Below are 10,796 nucleotides of genomic sequence, written 5' to 3'. Positions count from 1 at the left end.
GGCAGTCCTTGGGGAGGGAGAGGGCACATATCTGCCACTTGCCTTGTTCTAAGGACCCTCTGGGGATGCACTTAGTCCAGCTGCACCCTGCTGAGCCTTCAGCAGCAAGACCCCCTCCTTCCCACAAATGGGTCTCTGCTCTCCTACTCTCTCTGCTCTTCCAGAGACCCAGGGCTGTGTGGGGAGGAGGGGAAGGGAGCCACAGGAGAGCTACCGAGCCTTGCTGCAGTCCCTGACCCGCCTTGTCTCCAGCCCGGCGGCGAGCAGCCTGGCTGGGCTACATGACTCACCCGGCAGCCACGTGAAGCGGAGCTGGCATGGGAAAGCCCTGTGAGGCCACGGGCTCTTCCTGGAAGACTGCTGCATGCTTGCATCATGCCTGGAGAGGTCTTCATCGGGCACAGCACAGCAGCTCCAGCCTTTTGCCAGCGTGCCGAGCCCACCCCTGCAGCAGCAGGACCAGGCAGCCTCTAGCAGCAGCCTCTGAGGAGAAAGGGGGTTCAGCACCCTGGGGGAGGGGGGTCAGAACCAGCTCAGCTGGTCTTGTGAAGCACCAGAGCATCAGGAAGGCAAATCCTGCTATGTGACAGCTCTGGGATCATGCTGGACTGGCATAAAGCAGTGAGGCTTGTGGACTCCTGCCCAGCCTCTGCTCTGGTGCAGGATCCATCCCACCAACCTCATCACCAGCCCAGCTCAGGCAGAGACAGGTGCTGGGGCTGAAATAAGCTGGTGATGAAGTGGAGGTGGTGTGGGATCACCCACCCTCCCTCCTGGAAACACTCCAGAGGGCTGGGGTCCATCTGGGGCTGCCTGGTGTGCACTGGCACCGCAGTGGGCAAAGGGAGCATGTGCCAGGGGCAGCCTGGCAGCTGAAACAGAGACATGATACCATGGACACATCAGCCTCAAACCTGCCACCTTGTCCCTTCCTCACTCAAAGCACAGGTCATCACAGGACAGAATCTTCCCTCTCACAGCATCTTCCCAGCTCCAGCTTAAACCCTACAGCTTCTGTGCAGACTCCATCTGCAAACATCCCACACAATCAAGCCCAAATGTAAAGTTTCCCCCTCACCCCAACGGTTCCCCCTTTCCCCTTGTCCCTCTTCAGGGAGCATATCTAGCTCAGACTCAGCAGCTCACAGGCTCAGGGGGGACCACTCCATGCTCCCACCACCTTTCCAGCAGCACAGGAGCATCAGGCATGACAGAGCTTCTCAAAGCAAAGAGCCTGGCTCCCCTCTGTTCCCCTCCTGGCTTCCAGCTGGAGCATCTCCCAGCAGCCCAGCACGGGCTGTGGCAGCTGTGGGTCAGGCTGGCTGCCAGCCCAAGGGAGAAGCAAGCAGTGGGGAAGCCAAGTGCCAGACAGCAGCAGCCACAGGGCTCAGCTGAAGCAGGGTCAGGGCAGACTGCAAGTCATGCTGATGTGAAATCCCTCCCCAGCCTCCACGCTGCAGCTCACACTCAGCACACACAGTTCCTCAGCCCAGCTGGGCTACAAGGGGGGAACTTCTGCCCCCCATTTCTCTTGGGGCAAGTCCAGGGGCTCAGGCAGACCCCCAGAGCTCCTGCTGCTGCTCAGCCCCTTCCCACACTGCACCCAGACCAGGGGCTGGTTACCACAGTGTCCTCAGCCCCACAGAACACCAGACTTGACCCCAGGGAGCCCTCACAGCACTGTCCCCACAGCAGTTTCAGCCTTACCTGACCCCCACAGCCTGCCAACAGTACAACTCTGTTTCAAGTCCCTGACCCGGGCTTGTGGAGGGCAACAAACAAGAGCTGGGTTCTGACCCATGCCCAGGGTGCCAGGGCAACTCTGCACAGCAACCACCCATAACGAGAGGGACTCACAGCCCCAACACCCCACAGGGTGCAGGGAGAAGTGGGAGTGCTTCCAAGCAGCCCCCACTTCCAAGCCCAGCTTTAAGCAGGAATCTGCCCACACACACGCTTTGCCATACCCAGAACCACTCTCCTTGGAGGGTTACCCTCAGGTCCTGAAAGCAGCAGTACCCTAAGAGCTTCCTCTTTCCATCCTGCACACCACCACCCCAGGACTCCACCAGCCTCTGTATCAAGGGAACTCACATGTCCCACTGCTCAAGAGCTCAACTGCCTTGGTCAATATTTGGTCATGCCTTTCACCTCAGGCAAGTTTAAGTACATACTTAAGATCAAGTGCCCATAAAGGTTTCTCCACACTCCACCTCCACTCCCTGCTCACCCTTGTGACTCTCCAAGCACTGCAATTTTATCTACAGGTTTGAAAGAGCTGAGATAGCAACGAGTCTGGAACCTGTGAGCTTACAGGCAACAGGAACATGGACAGGAACCTCAGGCTGGGATTTGCACACTGCTACATGGGGAGCTGGGATCCATGATCCCTCAAAAACCCTCACACAACTCCCCTGCAATGGCATGTGCTCAAGGGCTTTGTCAAGTGAAGGGTGCACCAAACTCCATAGTTGATAGAACGTGGGGAGACACAGCTTGCACCAGACCTGAAGCCCTGGCAGATTTTTGTTGTGGTTACCACCAACCTCCTGGGCAGCCCTCAGTCTGTGCAAGGCTCCAGGAAGCTGTGTAGGACTGAGAGCACCATCACAAACACAGGGTAAGGAAATGCAGGTAAATACAGAGATGTTTGAGATTTGGGGGAGAGGCACCTTGTGTTTAACCACAGCAGAGAGGTCAGAGATCCAGGAGAGCCCATTGGTGGGACTGCACTGCCCTGCCACGGGGTCCTCTGGCAGAGCAGTCAGCTTTGCCCACCCAGAGCCAGGGAAGGAAGGGGGGAAGAAGCCTTTTCCACTGAACTGAAGCCCCCACAGTTTGCTGGGTGCTCTCTTTCCCACAGGCTACACTGTCACAAAAAGACACGAGCCCTTGGTGGTGTCATGGGGTTTATTATCCTGTCTGTACAGTCCTCAGTAGATGCAGTTTAGATGATTCCAATCTGGAAAGAAGCAAAGCATGTTAACACACATGTTCCAGTGGCAGAAAGGCAGAGCCTCCACCACAGATATGGCTGCATCTCACCAGGATTGCTCCTTCCTCCCAGATGTGCCCAAGCACCTCACACAACCACTTCACACGTTGACCCCCACTGCCTCCTGCCCACCCCAGCCACCTCAAGGACTGAACTGCCTGCTGTTCCCAGCAACACAGCCACCTGCAAGGCAGAATCCCCTCCTGCAGCTGGGCTGGCAGCACAGCAGTGCCCCTGCCATACATCATTCCCCCTGCCCACGCTGCTGCCCAAGGACAAACAGTTTCCACCCAGAGCTGCAGGGCTGTTTCTGTACCCTCCCCACTCATACTCCACAGCTCTCCAAGTCCTGGGGAGTGGAGGATCTCCCTGGAAGAGCTGCAGAACAGCAGCAATTCTCTCTCAGTGGCTTTTCCCACCTAAACTCAGGATCTTCCAGGCTGAAACGGGTTTTGCTAACCAACGTGATCTGGCTTCTAAATGCTCAGATCCCCCCCCTAACTACAAGGACACTCCACAGAAGCAAAAGCACCTCATCACCTGTACAGCAGGAAGAACACTCAGGCATAGGAGATGGAAAACAGGAGCTGCAAAGGTTTCTTACCTTGTTGGCTACATCCAGTGCATCGTAATCCGGAGCCAGTCGGACATAGGCCTTCTTCTCCCCATCAGGCCTGGAGCAGAACAGGAGCCATCAGAACAGAGGCACACAGCTCCCCCCACCTGCTCCAGCCCGCTGCTCTACTTATGTGCATCAGTGGTTCCTTTGGAAACATCACTTTTCTCAGTGGGAAAAAATGATTTACATCATCTGCACACGAGTCCCTGGGTGCTGGAAAGACTCCCTGGTGAGGCTGACTCTGCTCTGCCAACATTCCCCACTTCCCCTCACATGTTTCATTTCTCAAACCTTCAAACACTAAACCCACTAATCCCACAGCTCCTGAGAGCCCCCCACGGCTGCTGGAACTCCTATGTGTTCTCCTTTTCTGCTAAAAGCCATTCCAGGCTCTCAGAGCATCTCACACCACTGATGTACTCTCCCCCTCTTCTCACCTAATCAACGTGTTGACCTTGGCCACATCGATATCATACAGCTTCTTGACAGCCTGTTTGATCTGGTGCTTGTTTGCCTTGACATCAACAATGAAAACCAGAGTGTTGTTGTCCTCAATCTTCTTCATTGCAGACTCAGTGGTCAGAGGGAACTTAATAATAGCATAATGGTCCAGCCTGCAGGAGGGAGACCCTGGGGTTAGCAGAAGGCTGGTAGGTGCCACTGCACTTCAAGGGCTTTCTTTGGGGTGCATCAGTTACCAACAAAAAAGTTCTAATCACAGAACTCTCAGGCTTTGGTCGCTTGAAATCATCTCCTGCACCCCAAACACCCCCCTGCTGCAGGTGTGGCTCAGTCCACAGGGTGCCACGCTCTCTGTGTGGGACCCAGGGCAGGGCATACCACAAAGCCCAACCCCCCACACATACTTGTTTCTCCTGGGGGCACTTTTGCGGGGGTACTTGGGCTGGCGCCGCAGCCGCAGGGTCTTGGGCCGGCGGAAGGTGGGTGACGTGCGGATCTTCTTCTTCTTGTGGCTGTGGACACCCTTCAGCACGGCTTTCTTGGCCTTCAGTGCCTTGGCCTTGGCCTCTGTCTTTGGAGGCACAGCTGCAAAGGCAGGTCAGTCAGCACAGAGCGATCTGCAGGGCTGGGATACACTCCCTTCCTTGTCCCAATGGGCTACAGCTTCCCACCCCTACCTAAGCAGCTCTAATTGTTCCACACTCCCTCATCCAACCAAAACTACCCCCGTGGGGGATGAGCTCGGGGCTATCAAGATGCTGAGGGGATGAAACATTTATGTGAGGAGAAAAGGCTGCGGGACTTGGGGCTATTCAGCCTGGAGAAGGCTGAAGAGGAACCTCATCAACACTTACAAGTACCGAGAGGGTGGGTGTCAGGGGAACGGGGGGACACTTTTCCTTTGGTGCCCAGTGACAGAACAAGGGGTGATGGACAGAAGCTGGAACAGAAAAAGTCCCACTTAAAACACAATGAGAAAGTCCTTTGGTGCTGAGGTGAGGGAGCCCTGGCCCAGGCTGCCCAGGGAGGGTGTGGAGGCTCCTTCTCGGGAGGTTCCCAAACCCACCTGGACAAATTCCTGTGCCTCCTGAGCCAGGGGAATCTGCTGTAGCAGGGGCCGGATGAGCTCTACAGGGCCCTTCCCACCCCCACCATTCTGGGATACTATGAAGGCTCCCAACGCGACTGGCGTTTCCCTCTTCCCCCAGCAAACCCATCCGCCGCCTCCGCAGCAGGCGGGAGCCCTCGCTCCCTCCCCGGCTCCTCGCAGAGCACCGGCACCTCCGTCCCTCCTCAGCCCGGGCCTCTCCCGCCAGCTCCCCACGTGCGCGCGGCCCAGCGCCGGGCCGCAGCCCTCCCTCGCTCCCGGCGGCGCTCAGCGCGGCCGCTCCCCGCGGACACCCGCGCCCCGGGGCTGCCCCAGCCGGCGCCCCGCACGCCCCGCACGGCCCCGCCGCCCGCGGCCCGCACCTTCCTTCTTCGCCTTGGGCGCCATCTTGGCCAGGCGGAAGCCGAAAGGGGTCTCCCGGGCCGCACCGCACGGGCTTATAGCTCCAAATCTCGCGAGAGTTTTCCCTCCTCCCGTTGCTTCCATTCTCGCGGTGCCGCGGGGCACGCCGGGATCAGTAGTACTGCGTGCCCTACTCTCCTGCGCATGCGCACAGGCGTCCCGAGCCGCGCGACCTCATGGGAGTTGTAGTCGCTGCCCCCCCACCGGCTCCCCCTGGCCGCCGCCCCGACGGCGGGGACCGGGCTGACCCCGCTGTGTGGGGGTTACCGGGCTGCCCTCGAGCGGGAAGCAGCGCAGCGGCACAGCTCTGGAGGAACCGGAGTCCTGGTCCCACCCCCGCTTCTCCGGGGGAGGGGCCAAGGCGCCGGTTTCTTGGAGGCTGGGCGTGCGGCGCCGAGCGCCGCTAACGGAGCGGGGACGCTCGCGGTAACGGGGACGCTGTCCGCACATCCCCGTGCACACGGGGCTGGGTCGGGGCAGGAAGGGCTTGGCCGGTAGCAGGGATGCGGCAGCGGGACGATGGGGACTGTGCGCGGGGAACACGGGACGCGGGGTGACACGGAGACACGCACACGCGGGGATCTGGGGACCGGGGGGACACGGGGTGGTCGTGCGTGGGGACATGGGGTGGATGGGCACGGGCGCACTCGGGGACGTGAGGACGGGCGGGACAGGGCGTCAAGGCACAGTCGGGAAGATGGGGACGGGTGGGACACGGTGACAGTCACCGTCGGGGACACCGGGACTGACGGGACACGGGGATGCCACACTTGGGCTGTGGGGACAGCGGTACCCCGGGGTGCGGGGACGCGGGGATGGGACGTGGGGACAGCTGTATCCCGGGGTGGGGGGGATGCATGGACACACAGGCGCGCTTAGGGACATGGGGACGGCTGCGACAGCGGGACCATCGTACGGCACTCGGGATGTGGGGCTGGCTGGGACAAGGGGACGTGGGGACAGCTGCACCCCAGGCTCTGGGGTGTCCCGGTGTCTGACACGGGGACAGCGGGACAGCCACACTTAGGGACGAGGAGACAGCCGTACGCCGCGATACTGTACACGGGGACGTGGGAGCAGCCGGGACACAGGGACAAATCCGCTCCCTCTGTCCCCAGAGCCCGCTGTGGCCCCTCGGCCCGCCCCCGCCGCCCCCGGCCAGCCCCGCGGGACCATGAACGTCCTGGCTCCGGTCCGCCGGGACAGGGTCATCGCTGACCTGCCCCTGGTGAGCTGAGCGGGGGGGGACACGCTGGCCCAAGGGTGGTGTCGCCGAGCCTCGGGGTCACCCCAGGGTCCCCCTTTGTGTCCCCCCCGTAGTGTTTTCGGAAGGAGGCCGCCCTGCACGCCCGCCCCGCCTTCCATCCCACGGTGGCCAGCGCCTGCCAGGAGCAGCGGACGGGCACGGTGGGGTGAGTCCGGGAAGGTTTGGGGGTCCTCACCCCGGGGCTGACGGGAGGGAGGTGACAAAGGGCTGAGGACGCCGCCAGCCGCCGCGGGGGTCCCGGGCTCGGGCGCCTCGTGGCCGCCGCCGCTGCCGGGTGCTCAGCGCTGCGTCACGGCGCAGGAATGCGGCGAGGGGGGGACACGGGGGTCTGGGCTCGGCTGCGGCTGGCGGCAGGGAGGGAGAGCCGGGACACCGCTGGATACGGGGCTGTGAAGTGGCTCCCGCACACACACCGCCCCCACGAGCTCACCATGAACTCGGTGCGGGGGGAGGCAGGCGGGAGACCCCCCACTCCTCTGAGTGGTCGCGCATCCCCCTGCCCTGCAGGTTCAAGATCTCCAAAATCATCGTGGTGGGCGACCTCTCGGTGGGGAAGACCTGCCTGATCAACCGGTAACGGGACCCCCAGGGGAGGGGGGGTGAGGGGAGGGGGTGGGACAGGAGAAGAGACATTCCCCCATCCCCCCAAAAAAGGCAGCAGCGCCTTGGGCTGAGCCCAGCTCTGGACAGACTCTGGTGCTGGGCACCCACCCCCCAGGCTTGGGGGGCCTTGATCCCCCGGGGGGGTGAGAGGGGGGACGGACAGGGGCTGTCAACATCGCTGTGTGTTGCACATCCCACCCCCCCCAAGGTTTTGCAAAGACACCTTCGACAAGAACTACAAGGCGACCATCGGGGTGGATTTTGAGATGGAGCGGTTCGAGGTGCTGGGGGTGCCCTTCAGTCTGCAGCTGTGAGTAGGCACCAGCCCCCTCCCCTCACAACCCTGTGCCCCCCCCTCACCTCTCCCCACCCTCTCAGGTGGGACACAGCTGGACAGGAGCGTTTCAAGTGCATCGCTTCCACCTACTACCGGGGAGCACAAGGTGAGGTCCCCCCCGTGTCCCTCCGTGCTGGTTCTCTCATGCCCGTCTCTCACCCCTCCTTCTCCCCCCAGCCATTGTCATCGTCTTCGATGTCAACGACGTGGCGTCCCTGGAGCACACACGGTGGGTGATGCAAAGGGCCCAGGGGGTACTGGGGGTGAGCGTTGGGGTCCGTGGGGCTGAGTGGAGAGGTGAGAGCCGGGGGCTGCTGGCAACACCGCGCTGTGCGAGCGAGAGGGTAGTGCTTGGCCACTGGCCCATGACAGTGGTCCCCGCAGGCAGTGGCTGGCTGACGCCTTGAAGGAGAATGACCCATCCAACGTGATCCTCTTCTTGGTGGGCTCCAAGAAGGACCTGAGTGTGAGTGTGTCCCCCTCCCCATGGGCTCCCTGCGCCCAGGCTCAGCAGTGCCACCCCCATCACCCTCCGCCCCCCGGCTCGGTTGGCAGACGCCCGCGCAGTACAGCCTGATGGAGAAGGACGCTCTCAAGGTGGCCCAGGAGATGCAGGCGGAGTACTGGGCTGTGTCCTCACTCACCGGTGGGTCCCTGGGCGGGTGGGGGGATGCAGACCCCGGTGTCCATGCAGGTGAGGGGACACTCAGAGGCCTCTCGTCCCACGGGCCAGGGGAGAACGTGCGGGATTTCTTCTTCCGCGTGGCAGCGCTGACCTTTGAGAGCAGCGTCCTGGCTGAGCTGGAGCGCAGCAGCGCCCGCAAGATCGGCGACACCGTGCGTGAGTAACCCCCCCCCGGGCTGCCCCACCACGGGTACCCCCCTTATCCCCCACCCACCCCTCCTCTGCTCCTCCAGGGATCAGCAATGAGAGCGACCTGTACCTATCGGCACCCCGCAAGAAACCCAAGTGCTGCCAGTGAGGGGGCAGCCCCCAGCACCCCCTCCACGCTCAACACCTCTGGACCAAAGAGGGGCTGCCCCAGATGGCCCCAAGGAGCCGTCTCTGCTGTCCCCCAACCCCCCCAGGCCCCCATCTGCCCGGGCATCCCCAGCCAGGGCGGGCAGGAGCATCAGTATGGCTCCCTTAGCTATGCAAACCCAGGTACTGCTCACAGGGGGAGATGTCCTCCAGCTCCCGTTTGTCTTAATAAAACCTTTTTTTTATGCTTTTTAAGAAAAGTGTGGGGCTGGGGCCAGGGTTGGCTGCAGCTCCCCATGCCCATGGGTGCAGCCCCCAGGATTGTGGGGATGATGGAGTCAGGGGAGGATCGCTGTCACCAAGGTGGGGGCACCAGAGGGATGAGCACCTCGTGGGCACTGAAAGCCAAACCGAGTGGTGAATGCCCTGAGACAGCAGCCTGATGCCCCGAGGAGGGATGCCAGGGACATGGAGAGATGCCAGGGACACGTGAGATGCCAGGGACACATGAGATGCCACCCTCTTGTCAGTCCCAGCCAAACTGGTGGTGGTTGAAGCGGGGCTGCAGGCGGGGAGGGACGCAGTGGGAACACTTGTAGTGCTCCTGGATCCACCTCCCACCCTCGCTGTCCTCGATGCAGATGGCAGCAACGCCTGTGGGGGTGCAGCAGGGACTCAGTGCCACAAGGTACAGGGACAGTGATCTTGCTGCACCCTCAGGGTGCCCTGGGCTCCCCTTCCCCCTCCTACCTGCCACGACCCCCCCCAGCCTCTCCACCAGCTGGATGGCTGCTCGCATGGTGCCCCCAGTTTCAATCCACTGGTCCACGAGCAGGATGCGCAGACCTGGCAGGGGGCAGAGGCTGTGGCTCAGTGCTCAGTGCCTGGTGGCAACACTAGTAGCATCCCCCAATGCTTGGAGCATCTCCCCAGCTCACCTGGTGAGATGGCATCAGTGCGAACCTCCATCACCTTCTCTCGGCCCGAGTAGTCGGTGTAGGGCTGCGTCAGTGTCTGCACACAGAGGTGCCCGACCTTGCGGATTGCCAGGAAGCCTTTGTGCAGCGTGGCAGCAGCAGCAGCGCCTGGGGGAGGGCACAGCACTACCATGGAGCCAGAGAGGCTTTTTCTTGTTAAAGCCCTTGAAGCTGCTGGAGTCCCAGCCCTCCTCTCACCCTGCCAAGCCCAGCACTAACCCCTGGACCCCAGCACCTCAGCTCCACGGCTTTGGGAACCCTCCAGGGCTGGGCACTGCCCCAGGCTGACACCCCTCTCAGGGAAACAGATCTGCCTCAGCTCCAACCTCAACCTCCACTGTGGTAACTTGAGGCCATTTCCTCTTGTCCTGTCATTCATTACTGGGGAGAAAGGATTGACTCTCAGTTCCCTACAATCTTCTTTCAGGCAGTTGTAGAGCATGATCACGTCTCCCATCTGCCTCCTCCACACTAAACAACCCATTTCCTCAACTGCTCCTCATCATCTGACTTCCAGGCGCTTCCTCAGCTCTGTTGCCCATCCCTGGACACACTCCAGCACCTCAGTATTGTTCTTGTAGTGAGGGGCCCAATATTGAATACAGTGAGGACCTGCAGGGATGAGGGACAACGACCCTGGGCTCATCCACATCGTCACTCACCCAGGATGAAGCCCATGGCATCGATGCCAGCCACCATGTCAATGAGATCTCCCTGGAAAGGCTGCAGCAGGTCAGCCACACAGTCCTGCAAGGCCTGGGGAAAGAGCAGAGGTGCTGGGTGCTCATAGTCCATCATGGGCACCTACAGCCCCTGGGCACAGCTGGGTGTCCCAGCAGCCCTGCAGAGCTGCAGCCCACCCCAGCACCCCTGTGGGTGCCCTCTGCCCCGGGCACTGGGTACTTGCGGGTGGCAGTAGAGCCGGGAAGGGTCCAGCCAGGCGTAGGTGGGACCTTTGACGTTGGGGGCCATCAGTGGCAGGTACCAGCCCTTCTCCCGAGCGGCAGGGACGTGGCACAGGTCCATGAGCAGCGACCACAGGCT

General features: G+C 61.5%; 3 protein-coding genes and 2 non-coding genes across 7 annotated transcripts; 1 reads left to right on the top strand and 4 right to left on the bottom strand.

Annotated features, from left to right (window-relative positions):
* Nucleotides 1-2,896: 2,896 nt before the first annotated feature.
* RPL23A (ribosomal protein L23a) lies at nt 2,897-5,654 on the bottom strand. The gene is made up of 5 exons (XM_062012444.1): nt 5,547-5,654; nt 4,481-4,661; nt 4,052-4,228; nt 3,600-3,669; nt 2,897-2,962 (listed from the first exon to the last, which is right to left on the bottom strand). Exons 1-5 carry the CDS (start codon nt 5,569-5,571, stop codon nt 2,948-2,950), a joined length of 468 nt encoding a protein of 155 aa, XP_061868428.1. The 5' UTR covers nt 5,572-5,654; the 3' UTR covers nt 2,897-2,947.
* LOC133627413 (small nucleolar RNA SNORD42) lies at nt 3,745-3,812 on the bottom strand. Its single transcript, XR_009820157.1, has one exon. It is a non-coding gene; the product is annotated as a small nucleolar RNA SNORD42 (small nucleolar RNA).
* On the bottom strand, nt 4,299-4,375 carry LOC133627414 (small nucleolar RNA Z17). The gene has a single exon (XR_009820158.1). It is a non-coding gene; the product is annotated as a small nucleolar RNA Z17 (small nucleolar RNA).
* Nucleotides 5,655-5,924: 270 nt separating the features above from the next.
* RAB34 (RAB34, member RAS oncogene family) lies at nt 5,925-9,035 on the top strand. Of its 3 annotated transcripts, none has more exons than XM_062012443.1 (11): nt 5,925-6,080; nt 6,705-6,814; nt 6,907-6,998; nt 7,361-7,426; nt 7,665-7,766; nt 7,835-7,899; nt 7,971-8,022; nt 8,178-8,259; nt 8,349-8,439; nt 8,527-8,634; nt 8,712-9,035. In XM_062012443.1, the coding sequence occupies exons 2-11, from the start codon at nt 6,761-6,763 to the stop codon at nt 8,774-8,776; spliced, it is 777 nt and encodes a 258-aa protein (XP_061868427.1). In that variant the 5' UTR covers nt 5,925-6,080; nt 6,705-6,760; the 3' UTR covers nt 8,777-9,035. The 3 variants fall into 3 exon arrangements, with proteins under 3 accessions (XP_061868427.1, XP_061868426.1, XP_061868425.1); XM_062012442.1 differs by having other exon boundaries at nt 5,926-6,012; XM_062012441.1 differs by having other exon boundaries at nt 6,062-6,139.
* Nucleotides 9,036-9,266: 231 nt separating this feature from the next.
* Nucleotides 9,267-10,796, bottom strand: LOC104555669 (adenine phosphoribosyltransferase-like). The gene is made up of 5 exons (XM_062012670.1): nt 10,656-10,796; nt 10,415-10,508; nt 9,714-9,860; nt 9,526-9,621; nt 9,267-9,429 (listed from the first exon to the last, which is right to left on the bottom strand). Exons 1-5 carry the CDS (start codon nt 10,776-10,778, stop codon nt 9,302-9,304), a joined length of 588 nt encoding a protein of 195 aa, XP_061868654.1. The 5' UTR covers nt 10,779-10,796; the 3' UTR covers nt 9,267-9,301.

This window comes from Colius striatus, chromosome 20, assembly GCF_028858725.1.
Source record: "Colius striatus isolate bColStr4 chromosome 20, bColStr4.1.hap1, whole genome shotgun sequence".
Taxonomy (NCBI): Eukaryota; Metazoa; Chordata; class Aves; order Coliiformes; family Coliidae; genus Colius; species Colius striatus.
The sequence above is the reverse complement of the archived record's forward strand: the minus strand, read 5'-3'. Positions and strand labels throughout refer to the sequence as shown.

Bases quoted from the DNA above. Each gene is read 5' to 3' on its own strand.
- RPL23A (XM_062012444.1), bottom strand. From the start codon at position 5,571: ATGGCGCCCAAGGCGAAGAAGGAAG. The intron at 4,229-4,480 runs GTATGTGTGGGG...TCCCTCCTGCAG, and splicing joins AGTGCCCCCAGGAGAAACAA to GCTGGACCATTATGCTATTA. The intron at 3,670-4,051 runs GTGAGAAGAGGG...GTTCTGCTCCAG, and splicing joins AAGGTCAACACGTTGATTAG to GCCTGATGGGGAGAAGAAGG.
- RAB34 (XM_062012441.1), top strand. From the start codon at position 6,106: ATGGGGACTGTGCGCGGGGAACACGGGACGCGGG. The intron at 6,815-6,906 runs GTGAGCTGAGCG...TCCCCCCCGTAG, and splicing joins TCATCGCTGACCTGCCCCTG to TGTTTTCGGAAGGAGGCCGC. The intron at 7,767-7,834 runs GTGAGTAGGCAC...CCACCCTCTCAG, and splicing joins GTGCCCTTCAGTCTGCAGCT to GTGGGACACAGCTGGACAGG.
- LOC104555669 (XM_062012670.1), bottom strand. From the start codon at position 10,778: ATGGACCTGTGCCACGTCCCTGCCGCTCGGGAGAAGGGCTGGTACCTG. The intron at 10,509-10,655 runs GTACCCAGTGCC...CTCTTTCCCCAG, and splicing joins GGCTCTACTGCCACCCGCAA to GCCTTGCAGGACTGTGTGGC. The intron at 9,622-9,713 runs GTGAGCTGGGGA...GCCCCCTGCCAG, and splicing joins CACTGATGCCATCTCACCAG to GTCTGCGCATCCTGCTCGTG.